At 43.6% G+C, this 14,445-nt stretch overlaps 1 protein-coding gene across 1 annotated transcript; it reads left to right on the top strand.

Annotated features, from left to right (window-relative positions):
- Positions 1-1,182: 1,182 nt before the first annotated feature.
- LOC136526492 (uncharacterized) lies at positions 1,183-10,585 on the top strand. The gene is made up of 12 exons (XM_066519149.1): positions 1,183-1,276; positions 1,598-3,501; positions 3,763-3,900; positions 4,009-4,063; positions 4,148-4,338; positions 4,483-4,605; positions 5,092-5,365; positions 5,465-5,927; positions 6,006-6,455; positions 9,263-9,617; positions 9,713-9,892; positions 10,020-10,585. The coding sequence occupies exons 1-12, from the start codon at positions 1,183-1,185 to the stop codon at positions 10,374-10,376; spliced, it is 4,584 nt and encodes a 1,527-aa protein (XP_066375246.1). The 3' UTR covers positions 10,377-10,585.
- Positions 10,586-14,445: the final 3,860 nt, after the last annotated feature.

Here is a 14,445-nt window from a genome sequence, read left to right as displayed (position 1 = left end):
GCCGGTGTGCTAGCACCTTGGTGATGAGCGATTGACAACACGGTGTGCGTGTGACGTATCTCTCGGCAGGTTGTGGTTGTAGGTGACAGGTGGAGACAAGGTACATGCGGCGACGAGTGAAGAACGAGGATAGGATGCCGTGCCGAAGAACCGTGGGGGCGGAGAAGGGCGGATCGAGGCTTGCGTTCGAGGGACAGGCAATCGTGTGGTGTACGTCTACTGTACCTGGCTACACGGTGGGAGGACGTCGAGGGAGGTTTCCAGATTACGCCACAAAATCTGAGGTTCGCTGGTTGAGCCACAAAGCCATGCATCGTACCGGGACGCTCGTGCGGCGTGCGTTGGCCGAAGATGGAAATTCTAGCGATCGCGATACGATTTCGGATGGTCGTGCGGCGACATCGCGAGGATCACATCGCGGAGATGGAGGGATCGCGGACATCGCGGAATTTGCCATGGAGGACGTAATTGGAATTTATGCCCCTACGTTGGATTTATTTAGCGTAGGGGGTTATGTGAAAATAGGTCGTGCCACCCTTTGGAGATATAAATATGTGGCACCTAGGGTTGAGAAAGGAGGGACGTTTTGGACTCCCGGCGAGTTACTATTCACGCGTGAACAGTACTCATGCCCCGGGGTTCCATGTTCAGTTTTCCTCTCTCCGGTCTAGCCTAGGGTTTGAATTCTAGTGAGAGGTTTTTATTGATCTCTTCGATTAAGAGAGGGAGGATGTTCGGGCGGAGGCTAGATGTACTTTTGTAAGTTCAATTACTCAATTTAATCTTTCATCTATAATGATTGATCTTGTGCATCTCGATTTGTTCTTTACAATTCTCGTTAGTATCTGACATAGTCTGCTTGTTTTATTTTTATCTCAAGATCCGTAAGTCAGATTGACGTGCTTCTAGTTAGGTTAGTTTCGTAATTTCATCTAGTTTAATCTGACAAATTTTTAGGTCATTCGGAGTTACGGATTTTCGTCCACATCAGGTTTACTAGGTACATAGAGTTCTGTCCAGATTTAAAAAAAACGTGATTTAGTCAGGTTTTGTGTTTAGGGGAAGGGTTATAAATTTTTGGCTTCCGCGACCATTCACCCCCCCTCTGGTCGCCCGTTTCGATCCTTCAATTGGTATCGGAGCCGGTTTAGGTTTTCTACACCTTAATCGGTGCTGAAAGCTATGGCGACCAATGAAAAGTTTGATGTTCACGCTCCGTTTTTTGATGGGACTGATTATGATTACTGGAAGGCACGTATGACCAACTATCTCAAAGGCAAGTCGCTGAAGCTATGGAAAATCACACAAAATGCCACATATGTGATTCCAGCTGAGGAACCGACTGACGCCGCTGAGATCGGACTTCTTGAAACAAATCATCGCGCTGTTGCTATTTTACAGGCTTCTATTTGTAAAACTGAATATGATCGGGTTTCTAGTGAAGATCTCGCTTATCAGATCTGGGAGAAACTTAGAAAATATCATGAAGGCTCAAACACTGTGAAAAACCGAAAATTTGAGATTCACCGAAAAGAGTTTGATGCTTTTTGCTAATTACCTAGTGAGTCTATTGATGACATGTTTGCACGTTTTCAAGTGATTGTTAATAAGATGAAGGCCATGAATAGCAATATGCCTTATGATGATCATGCTAGGGCTCTCAGATTATTACATTCACTTAATGATGAATGGGATATGAAAGTTGAGGCGATCGTTGAATCTGTAGGTTATGAGACTCTCACCACTGATGAGCTTTACAGTAAGCTCAAATCAAAAGAGATCGAAATTATTTCTAAGCGTAAATTGAAAAATCCCACAGCTGCTTCTTCTTCTGACGTTCCAATGGCTTTGGTTTCTGGAAATAAGACTAACACTAATGCTAATCCAAATGTTTCCAGTTTTGCTTTGTCTTCTTTGTGTCATGTTGCAGATGAGGAGTTGGAGGTGCTAGATGATGATCAGCTTGTACTGCTCTCCAACAAGTTTAAGCGTGTGTATGACAACAGGCGTAATAGAAGACGTTCAGATGGCTGCTTCAACTGTGGTGAGCGAGGACACTTTGCTGCTGATTGTCCAAACAAGCAGAGATCTTTTGAGCAGGGCAATAACTCCTCCAGGCGCCAGGAGAAGTTCAGGGAGAGGAAGAAGAAGAAGGATAAGCAATGGAAGAAAGGCGGACAAAAATACTCTGACAAGCAAGTCGCTAAGGCTGCAAATGTTTTGTTATCTTCTCTTGGACAGTATGTTTCAGGTGGCTCGTTAGACTCCAGCGATTCAGATTCCGAGGATGAGACACCCAAGAAGAAGACAGACGGACTTTGCTTCATCACTGACGCCGGCATCAATGGTGGGATATGTACTATGGCCTTGGAGGGTGATGCATCAACCGACAGCAATGATGAAACTTCTGATGATGAGGTAGATACTTCTGCAGAACAAAGAATAGCTAATTTAACTAAAATTGTTCATAAGCAAAATAAAGTGTTGGCTAAACTTAAAACTGATTATGATAAAACTTGTGCTGAACTAGCTACTCTCAAAAATGCTGCATCTAATCCTGCTGAACCTAATGAATGTAAAGAATGCTCAATTCATATGATTTCGCTTTCTAAATTGCAAACCAAGTATTCTTCCATTGTTGATGATCGAGATAAACTTTATGCTGAACTAAATGAACTTCGTTCTCGGTCGAATTTGCTTGGTACTTGTGTTTCTTGCCCACTTCTGAAAGTTGACTTGGATAATGCTTTATGTCGGGTAAAAAATTTTGAAGAACACACTTGTCCTGATTTGCCGGATTGTTTGATTTGTCCAACTTTACGATCTGAATTAAATGTTGCTAAATCACATATTGTTGAATTGGAAAAACACACTTGTCCGGTTCTTCCTTCATGCCTAACTTATCCTAATTTTGTTGTTGAAAATAATGATTTAAGGGCCAAACTTGCTGATTTGGAAGAAGAAAATAAGCATTTGAGAACTATTCTTGGTTGGTGTTCTATTCGTGAGCCTCAAATTGGTATGGCTATTGCTCAAATTAAACGGGGTGAGCGTTTTGGTCCCGGTTATGACTTGAAACATGTTTTTGGTGAAAAAAGTGGACCGCCTGTTGATGAGAAGAATCCACCTTTGGCTAAATATACTGGACCACATCCTAGGAAGGGTTCAGGTGTCACCTCTGATGGGTTGCTGGTTGAGACATCTAGATCTACTCCTAAAAAGCAGGTTTGGGTGCCTAAGCCAAAACACTTCAAGGGTGTACAAAATACTAAACCAAATGGTTCTTCTTGTGATCATTTTGCTAAGCCTGTTTTTGTTGCTTCTAGTTCTAATGCTGAGGCTTCTTTCGCTCCTGCACGCAAGCTTTATCATTGTGATTTTTGCAGTCATGATGGTCATCTTTATGAGTTCTGTTATCGGAGGATGCGTGCTGAACGACGTGAGCAGTACCCCACACGTGGTACTCATGATCGTCATGTTTTTAGATGTGAACAGTACCCTGTACGTGGTACTCATGATCGTCCTGTTTTGAGACGTGAGCCATTTGTTCGCTCTTCTGGTTTTCGCTCACGTACTCGTGCTCTTGCACAACATCGAGATGACAGACCACGTTTTCCCCCTCGTGGTTCTCATCGTTTTTTTGAGAACTTTAATTTTGCTAACGCTTCTTTTGAGCAAGTGGCTCAGCACTGGTTTTCATTACATTATCCTAACCCCAGTGTTGAGTCATTAGCTCACCCTCGCTCTCGTTGTTGATTGCAGGTTGGAGGCGAGGAGGACATATGGATAATGGACTCTGGTTGTTCGCGCCACATGACCGGAGATGATAAATGGTTCTCCAGCCTCACCCCCACGAGCGTAAAGGAAAACATCACTTTTGGGGATAAAAGTCAAGGTAAGGTAATGGCGCATGGCTGCATCAAGGTAACAGATAAATACACGTTAAAGGACGTCGCATTGGTAAAGAATTTGCATTATAATTTGCTGTCTGTTTCGCAACTTCTTGAGGATGATTTTGAGGTTCGTTTTAAGAAAGGAAATTCACGTGTTCTTGATTCTGCTGGTAACCTTGTTTGCAAGATTTCTCCTTTTAGACGGATTTTTAAAGCTGATTTTTCTAAATCTTTTGGTGAAACTCGCTGTTTAGTTGCTCATGGTTCCCCCCTGATTTGGAAGTGGCATCGTCGGTTGGGCCACTTGAGCTTTGATTTGCTTTGTCGTTTGAGTTCATTGGATTTAATTGATGGTTTACCGAAACTCAAGTTTGAAAAGGATTTGATTTGTGCTCCCTGCAAACATGGAAAAATGGTTGCTGCTTCTCATGCACCTGTGACTCAGGTGATGACGAGACGACCGGGTGAACTGTTACATATGGACACTGTTGGTCCAGCCCGTGTTCGGTCTGCTGGTGGGAAGTGGTATGTGCTCGTCATTGTGGATGATTTTTCTCGATATTCATGTGTGTTCTTTTTGGAATCTAAGGATGAGGCCTTCTCATATGTTCATGATCTTGTTCTGAAGCTGAAAAATGAGTTGTCAAATAATGCCGTTAGAGCAATTCGCAGTGACAACGGTACGGAATTCAAGAATTCTCGCATGAAAGCTGTTTGTTCAGAACAAGGTTTAGATCATCAGTTTTCCTCACCTTACGTTCCTCCCCAAAACGGTGTTGTTGAGCGTAAAAATCGTACGCTTGTTGAGATGGCTAGGACAATGCTTGATGAACATAAAACTCTTAGACGTTTTTGGGCTGAGGCTATCAACACCGCTTGCTATGTTGCTAATCGCATTTTTCTGAGAGCTTTTCTAGGAAAAACATCTTATGAGTTGAGATTTGGTCGACCTCCCAAAGTTTTCCACTTTCGAGTTTTTGGCTGCAAGTGTTTTATATTGAAAAAGAGAAATTTGGATAAATTTGAATCACGTTCTTCCGATGGGTTATTTTTGGGGTATGCCTTGCAAGGGCGAGCGTACCGTGTGCTTAATCTTGATACTAACCGCATCGATGAGACATGTGAGGTCACCTTCGACGAGACAATGCCTTGTTTTTCTTCTGCTTTTGAGTGTGCAGGTGATGACGAGATCGGGTAGGATATTTTTGAGGATGAGAAAGAGGAAGATGGATGTGACGACGACGATGACGATGATGCCCAGCCTGCGATGCAGGGGGAGCCTGGCGCCCAGCCTGAGCAGGCGCCCTCCACCACTTTGGAGGATGGACCATCGCCGACACGTACATCTACAGCAAAGCCTGCAGCTTCATCGACTGTTGATCATGTACCGGCTGCAGTTGAGGGGGAGGCGATTTCAGAACGTACAGCACCACGACACATTCAGAATCGTCATCCTGCCAAGAACATAATAGGTAATTTGGATGAACGCACGACAAGGAACAGAGGTATGAAAAATAAAAATTATTGTGTCTTTGCGCATACTGCCTTTGTTGCCTCTTTTGAACCCCGAGATGTTGGACATGCTTTATCTGATTCTAACTGGGTCAATGCCATGCATGAGGAGTTAGAAAATTTTGCACGGAATCAGGTTTGGGTTTTGGTTGATCCTCCTCCTTCTTGTAAACCAATTGGAACTAAATGGGTCTTTAAGAACAAACAAGGGGAAGATGGTCATGTTGTTAGAAATAAAGCTAGGCTGGTTGCTCAGGGCTTTTCTCAAAAAGAGGGTATTGATTATGGTGAAACTTTTGCTCCTGTTGTTCGTTTAGAAGCCATTCGTATTTTGCTTGCATTTGCTACTTCACGTGGATATAAGCTTTATCAAATGGATGTGAAAAGTGCTTTTCTGAATGGTTTTATAGAAGAAGAAGTTTATGTTAAACAACCGCCTGGTTTTAAACATCCCAATTTTCTTGATCGTGTTTTTAAGTTGCAAAAGGCTTTATATGGTTTGAAGCAAGCACCTCGTGCTTGGTATGCTAGATTGAAAACTTTTCTGCTTAAAAACGGGTTCAAAATGGGTTCAGTTGATAAAACTCTTTTTCTCCTTAGGCAAGGAAATGACACTTTAATAGTTCAGATTTATGTGGATGATATCATTTTCGGTGGTTCCTCTCATGCTCTTGTGAAAAAGTTTGCAGATGTGATGAGTAAAGAATTTGAGATGTCTATGATGGGCGAGCTGAATTTCTTTCTTGGCTTACAAATAAAACAAACTTCGGAAGGTACATTTGTGCATCAGGGAAAGTACACGAAGGATGTCCTGAAGAAGTTTGCGATGGATGATGCGAAGCCAATTTCTACGCCCATGCCGACTAGCGCTGCTTTGGATGCTGATGAGGACGGAGAGCCCGTGGATCAGAAGGAATATCGAAGCATGATTGGGTCGCTGCTGTACTTGACTGCTACGAGGCCAGATATACACTTTGCTGTGTGTATGTGTGCTCGTTTTCAGGCGTCCCCTAGGACTTCTCACCGTCAGGCGGTGAAGCGCATAATGAGGTATCTTCGATTTACTCCTGCATTTGGCCTTTGGTACTCTGCTGCTTCAACTCTCAGTTTGTGTGGTTATTCGGATGCTGATTTTGCTGGGTGCCGTTTGGATAGAAAGTCTACATCGGGTACTTGCCAATTTTTGGGTTCTTCGCTTGTTTCTTGGTCCTCTAGAAAACAATCTAATGTTGCTCAATCTACTACAGAGGCTGAGTATGTTGCTGCTGCTAGTTGTTGTTCTCAGCTTTTATGGATGATAGCTACCCTTCGCGATTTTGGTTTGTCGTTTTCTCGCGTTCCTCTCTTGTGTGACAGCACTAGCGCTATAAGTGTTGCAAAGAATCATGTGCTTCACTCTAAGACGAAACACATTGAGGTTCGTCATCATTTTCTGAGGGATCATGCTGAGAAGGGTGATATTAAGCTTAAATACATTGATACTAGTCAGCAACTTGCTGATATTCTGACTAAATCACTCGATCAAACCACGTTTGCACGTTTGCGTGGTGAGTTTGGGGTGTGTTACCCATTCTAGTATCATTGTAAGTTGCTTCAGTTACATATGCCTTATACTTGTTTTGGCTAGTTTACGATCGATGCTTTTAGAGAGGTTTGAATGTTTTGCTTGACCAATTTTTATTTTGAAAACAGCACAGATATATACTTAAAAATTTATGTTGGGCTATGCTTGCTTTTCTGGATCTAGTGACTTGTTGAATACTTGACATATGTCTTGCTCATGGTTCGGTTGTCAGCTTCTTTTAATGGGTTTTCACTGCAAATGTAACTCACAATGCAAGTTTTAACTTGGGAGTGCATAGTATGGTTGCAAATGATCTGCTTGCTTTCCTGAGAATTTAAATATGGGCACAACTCTGATTTTTTCCATGTCCCTGCTGGTTCTCGCTCATAATCAAAATTAAACAAACTGGCTAGGCACAACTCTTGCTTCCCATGTCCCTGCTGGTTCTCGCTCATAATCAAAATTAAACAAACTGGCTGGGCACAACTGTTGCTTCTCATATCCCTGCTTGTCAAGCTCACAAAAGCCAGAATTAAATATGACAAGTGCATGTGTTTGTGGGCGTTGCAGTGAACTTTGACTGAAGCTGTGTATCCATCGTGTCAGCTTGCTATATGTTTTGTCTTCAGCTTGGCACTAATTTTGGAATATGCATGTTTTTGCCTGGCTAATTGGTTTTTCAAAGAGATTTCAGTTCTAAAATTCTATTGGTCATGGCATTGTGTTGCTCCTTCTCTGGGTAGCTCGTGTTGCTGGTTAGCTTTTATAAGTATTTTGTATATGTCTCAGAAGCTTCGACTTGTGCTTTCTCACATGCTTTTCTCTAAATTGGTTCCTTGCATTTTATCTTGATGGAGTGCTTTGTCAACAAGGGGGAGAGTGAGTCACAAAAATTCATTTTTGCAGGGGGAGTTTGATTTCATTTTTCCTGAGACTTGGCATGCTTGTTTTGAGGGGTTGAGGGGGAGTGTTGCTGAAATTGTTGAGTTTTGCTGCTGAGATTGCTTTTGGGAAATTGATATGGCTTTTGATTCATTTTGGGGAGAGTGATTTTTTTGTCTTGATTGTGTCGAGCCTAGCTTTTTCGCTAGCCCATGTCTTTGGGGATCAAGATTGTTTCTTTTTCTTTCTTTTTATTTTTTTAGTTCCAATAAATTTGTACGGTGTGGTGTTGTCAATGCACTCATAAGGGAGAGATTGAGATGCCGGTGTGCTAGCACCTTGGTGATGAGCGATTGACAACACGGTGTGCGTGTGACGTATCTCTCGACAGGTTGTGGTTGTAGGTGACAGGTGGAGACAAGGTACATGCGGCGACGAGTGAAGAACGAGGATAGGATGCCGTGCCGAAGAACCGTGGGGGCGGAGAAGGGCGGATCGAGGCTTGCGTTCGAGGGACAGGCGATCGTGTGGTGTACGTCTACTGTACCTGGCTACACGGTGGAAGAACGTCGAGGGAGGTTTCCAGATTACGCCACAAAATCTGGGGTTCGTTGGTTGAGCCACAAAGCCATGCATCGTACCGGGACGCTCGTGCGGCGTGCGTTGGCCGAAGATGGAAATTCTAGCGATCGCGATACGATTTCGAATGGTCGTGCGGCGACATCGCGAGGATCACATCGCGGAGATGGAGGGATCGCGGACATCGCGGAATTTGCCATGGAGGACGTAATTGGAATTTACGCCCCTACGTTGAATTTATTTAGCGTAGGGGTTATGTGAAAATAGGTCGTGCCACCCTTTGGAGATATAAATATGTGGCACCTAGGGTTGAGAAAGGAGGGACGTTTTGGACTCCCGGCGAGTTACTATTCACGCGTGAACAGTACTCGTGCCCCGGGTTCCACGGTTTAGTTTTTCTCTCTCCGGTCTAGCCTAGGGTTTGAATTCTAGTGAGAGGTTTTTGTTGATCTCTCCGATTAAGAGAGGGAGGATGTTCGGGCGGAGGCTAGATGCACTTTTGTAAGTTCAATTACTCAATTTAATCTTTCATCTATAATGATTGATCTTGTGCATCTTGATTTGTTCTTTACAATTCTCATTAGCATCTGACATAGTCTGCTTGTTTTATTTTTATCTCAAGATCCGTAAGTCAGATTGACGTGTTTCCAGTTAGGTTAGTTTCGTAATTTCATCTAGTTTAATCTGACAAATTTTTAGGTCATTCGGAGTTACGGATTTTCGTCCACATCAGGTTTATTAGGTACATAGAGTTCTGTCCAGATTTAAAAAAAACGTGATTTAATCAGGTTTTATGTTTAGGGGAAGGGTTATAAATTTTTGGCTTCCGCAGCCATTCACCCCCGTCTAGTCGCCCGTTTCGATCCTTCACCCTCATCCTGCGCAACTGCCGCGTCCTCACCTGCGTTGATGTCACGGCTGCAAGCAAGCGCCTGGTGAGGCTCACCGTCGCGGAGTGCCCCCAGGTCGACAAAATCAGTGTCAGCACCGCCTTAGGCCTCCATTCCTTCAGCTACAGCGGCGGCTTCCTCCGGTCCGTGTCCCTCCCTCCAAACTGCTTGGGGGATCTCTACATCTGCTTCACGAAAACGACATTTGTCGACCCGATGCAGTACCACAACTGGCTCGATGCACTCCCAAATCTCTCCTACCTCTTCAACCTCACCATATGCAGCAATGCTCTCAGGGTTTGTGATCGATCGGATTCCATGCATGCATGTTTGGTTTTGTCGTCGCCATGTCACCAACTGATAGAATTTGTGTTGTTGCTTTTGTTCTGTAGCTTATGTCTGGCTTGCGTAGCAGGGGAAATTTCCAGCCCCAGGTGGCCAAGTTGAGCAACCTGCAGAATTTGAGAGAGCTGCAGCTGGTCATGTATGGAATGAAGACCGCCATGCTCTCCTACATGTATGAATTCCTCGGGATGTGCCATTGTTCTCGGCTGAGAAATCTCTTCGTGGAGGTCAGCGCTTGTCAAATGATGTTCTAGTTCTAGCTAGTAGTAACTCTGTCTCATGTTCGTTCATGCTGCTCGTCGTATTCACTTCTGTGTTTCTGATGAATGCTTACAACTGTGATTTATGCCTCAGCTTCCAAAAGCCAGAACTGATTCCTTCGTGGATGCTGTCAGCGGGTTGGCCGAAGAGCCACCCATGGTTGGCTTCGAGAACCTTGTGAAGGTAAAGATAACCAACTTCAAGTGGCAGTGCAATGAGATTGAGCTGGTGCACTTTTTGTTCAGAAAGGCCAGGTCCCTCCAGAAGCTGATACTAGTTGTTCCTAAGGGGACAAATCCAGACAGGGATCAGTCAGGCAATGCCATTTTCCCAGATTTAAGCCTGCTGTGCCTCGAAAAAGCTCCAGAGAATGTCGAGGTACAAGTGCTCAGTGAGTTTTTTGGTTCTAAAATCAAGGCAATTCATCGAGATATCTTTTTGAGCAATTAGTTTTCAGTCAGCATAGTTAAGTTCTGGCCCTAAGATTTGGTTTGAGATACCATTTCACTGACTAGTTGGATATATACTGGACAGCCTTAATCGGGAATGTGTGTGGAAATAAAATGCTGATTCTGCATTCTGTAATTTCCCCTCTCAGTTGTACTACAGCAAAGAGATCCATTGCCTATAACTGATAATTCCATATGGTGTTGCCACTATTGACATTTTAGAGCAGCTGCTGCTTTCATTTTTCTTGTGCTATCTATGTGTTTGATATTTTGGTGAAATATCATCATATCATTGGATTCAGCTACATGTTTGAGATACCAATGAACGTCATCATATCAATCTGTGTGAATAAACTTGAATAAAGGGTTAATGTAATAATATCATGTGCAGATTGGACTAGTTAAGAACAGAACTGGTTTGATTTGAACTTTCAACATAGTGAGTGGAACTGAATTTTATTGCTACATCGAATGATTACACTGTTTGTTAATACATTAAATGAATCCAGTATATGCTATTGCGAGGATGTTTAAGATGACGCGAAGTGCTTTGTAGCTTGTGTTGTCTTGCCCTTACTTTACTTTGGTAACTTGTACCTGGTCTAGGCTGAACTTCTTATGTGAATCCCGTGATTGATCTCTTTCTTTCTTTTTTAACATAGAGGACGTGCATGCTGAAGCATTTTCCTGGAGTTATTATATATTTCAGATACTTGCGAAATATCATCATATTGGTATGGCTGTATGGGGAAGCAGATGCTAGTGAAATATCGCATCAACTTCTGCAAATAAAAGTTGTCCACTTGACAGTATCTGATGTGGTGTTCTCAGGAACAGAACCACTTTCATTTTGTCCTTCACAACGCATGAAGAACTGAATTTGAATTCTAAATTGGTCGATTAAGTTGTTTGCTGCAGATCTATTTGAATTTTGGGTGTTGCTGTACCAGAGGTTGGTGATTGTGTTACTTAGGACTGAGGATTTCCCTTATGTTTTCTCTATTAATCTGAAAAGAACATATGAGCTTACTTGCATTCCAGGAATACAAAAATTGCTTGATAAGCTGTCAGCATACATCCTCGCGTAAAACTACTGACAGTGTAGCGTTTATCAGAGAAGCAACACGGACTGGAAAAGAATTCCAAATACCAGATACATTGCAGGGTTCCAAGGTGTTAAATTTTCCTTATCTGATTTGCCCTTTCAGTAATACGTAGAATTGGGGAAAAAAATGTGGTTTAGCATATCTTTTGCATCCTCTTACTGGATGTCAGATATTCAGATACCATAACAATTATGCAAGAACCTGCACTGACCCAAATTGTCTATCTGATACTCCTGTTTCTGCCTTACCTATTCCTTAAAGGAATAAGAGCCCAGACATTTATACACCATGGTCCATGGATATCATCATTTCTGTTCTGTGTAACTCAGTGGACAATTGGGTGCTACGGTTTTTCTTTAAAACAAATCAGTGATATTCTATATTTATTTCGACCACGTGGTTAATTTTATGCAGCCCTCATGGCTAAAAAAAAGACTCAGTATTCTGAACTTTGTTTCCCTCTCCTTGTTTAGAATGCAAACAATATTCAGACTTTCAGAGACAGCAGACCGCACCATGTTCCACAATGTTGTTAGAGCAGATTCGCTTTGCATTGTTTTCACTGTTGCAAGAGTAGCCAGTCCATTTTAATTATGAGATTTGTTTGTTAGTTGATCTCCACCAATAGGCCCGGCCTACTGGGCCCTTGGATCTGCGCCCTGATCGGGGGCGCCCAACCCTAATATGGTTGGTGGGCCCCTGTCGCACAACACTATAAAAGGAGAGGTGGGGATCAGGGCTCGGGCCACGAGGTTGACCTGAGCCGCCGTAATCACCTACAGAGAAACACTAATTTGATCTAAAGTGAGTGCTGCCAGCGACGGGAAGCTCTACCGACTTCGCCGTCGCCTCTGCAGTGTCACCACTGGGACGCTGTACCTCGGTCACCGTAGAGACTGCGACTGCACTTCATCTCCGGTCGCTACGGGCGCACTAACTACCAAAGGTACACCAGCAGATGTTTGTTTTACCCGCTAGATCTACACCTAGAGTTTAGAACTTTTCTAACAATGGTATCAGAGCCAAGTCTTGCGTTATTTGCAAGGAACGAAATGCCTCATGATGACGTATAGAAGATCTGATTCACTCCATATAGTGGGATATTCAGATTCTGATTATGCGGAAGATGATAGAAAATCCATGTCTAGATGTGTATTCACTCTCGCAAGGATAGCTATTTTATGGAAAAGCTCAAAGCAAACCGTCACTACATCGTCCACAATGTATGCCGAGTTTGTAGCGTGTTATGAGGCAACGGTGCAGGTGAACTGGCTAAAGAAGTTCATACCCGGTTTGAAGGTGGTTGACGATATCTATAGACCACTTAAGTTATACTGCGATAATAATCCAGCAGTACAGTATGCTCGCAATAATAAGTCAAGTGGTGTTGCCAAACACATTGACATAAAGTATTATGTTGTGAAAGATAAAGTTCGGAATCATGTCATAAGTCTTAAGCATATAAGTACCGAAAAGATGCCCGCGGATCCGCTTACAAAAGGCTTACCACCCAACGTGTTCAAAGAACATGTAGCTGGTATGGGTTTAAGGGAAATCCTATAATTCTTGGATAAAAGAAGGTCCAAAATTAAGTATCTATTTCAGAATAGAGTGGTGTGTTGTAGCTGTTAAATCTATCGGCAATTGACCGTGACGATGAAACATGCTCTATACGCTAATCTGTAAAGGAATGAACAAAAGTAAATGATATAAAATTGAAAGATGGTAGTGAGATCAAGGGGGAGAATGCTAGTTGATCTCCATCAATAGACCCAACGGCCTATTGGGCCCTTAGATCTGCGCCCTAATCGGGAGCGTCCAACCTTAATATAGTTGGTGGGCCCCTGTCGCACAGCACTATAAAAGGAGATGTGGGGATCAGGGCTCGGACCACAAGGTTGACCGGAGCCGCCGTAACCACCTACAGAGAAACACTAATCGAATCTAAAGTGAGTGCTGCCAGCGACGGGAAGCACTACCGATTCCGCCGTCGCCTCTGCAGTGTCACCACTGGAACGCTGTACCTCAGTCACCGTAGGGACTATGACTGCACTTCATCTCCGGTCGCTACGGGCACACTAGCTACTAAAGGTACACCAACAGATGTTTGTTTTACCCGCTAGATCTACACCTAGAGTTTAGAACTTTCCTAACATTGTTATGCCCTGTCATTTCAAGTATGGAATTGATTCCACATTTCTGCACCACCAAGAGTACAGCTCTTCGCGTGGTTACTCTCAAAAGGAAGAATCCAGTGCAGAGCAAACCTACATCGCAAGCACATTGTGGACTCCCCAAACTGTTCGGTGTGTGGAGCTGCAGAAGAGACACCAGACCACATCATGTTCCATTGCGCCGTTGCTGAGCAGTTTTGGTCAAGTCTGGGACTGGAAATCGGTGCTGGCACCTCAACCAGTAGACTTCACTGCATACCAAAAATTGGCAGCCTCCACTCAGCCCCTGTAAATCTTCGTGTATATCTTGTAATGATGTAACTGGTGCCTAAATTCAATAAAATCAGGAGGGGTAACCCCCGTTGAAGTTTTCAAAAGAAAAAAAATTGATTCCACGTTTCGTTCCACCTTGGGTGTAGGTACTGCACTTTCCCCTGACATTGTTTTTCCCAGATGGGCTACTGGGCCACAGGCTGCCAGGCAGCCGGGTCTTCATGACTGTCTATACTCTATACAGGCCCAGAATTCTCGGCCTTGAACAGCCTGTGGGGGAGGTTTGTGCTTGTGCTAGTGGGGAACGCGCGGCGACGGGCAATGGCTATCGAATCGGACGGTGGTGGCGGCGACGGCACCAGAGGGAAGAGGAGGCGGCGGGTGGATGTTTTCCGCGTCTCAGCGCTGCGGGATATTTAACTACCTACGTTTTTAGCAGCAGACAAAGAATAATAATATACATTTATTATTTTTTTTTGCTCGCGTGGCACGCTAGCTCCGCTTTCTTGAATCCGAC

This window comes from Miscanthus floridulus, chromosome 19 (genome assembly GCF_019320115.1).
Source record: "Miscanthus floridulus cultivar M001 chromosome 19, ASM1932011v1, whole genome shotgun sequence".
NCBI lineage: Eukaryota > Viridiplantae > Streptophyta > Magnoliopsida > Poales > Poaceae > Miscanthus > Miscanthus floridulus.
This window is presented reverse-complemented; position numbering and strand designations above follow the sequence as displayed.

Coding starts and splice junctions, on each gene's coding strand:
- LOC136526492 (XM_066519149.1), top strand. CDS start 1,183: ATGGCGACCAATGAAAAGTTTGATGTTCACGCTCCGTTTTTTGATGGG. Junction 3,901..4,008: donor GGGATAAAAGTCAAGGTAAG/GTAATGGCGCAT, acceptor CAACTTCTTGAG/GATGATTTTGAGGTTCGTTT. Junction 5,366..5,464: donor TCCTGCCAAGAACATAATAG/GTAATTTGGATG, acceptor TTGAACCCCGAG/ATGTTGGACATGCTTTATCT.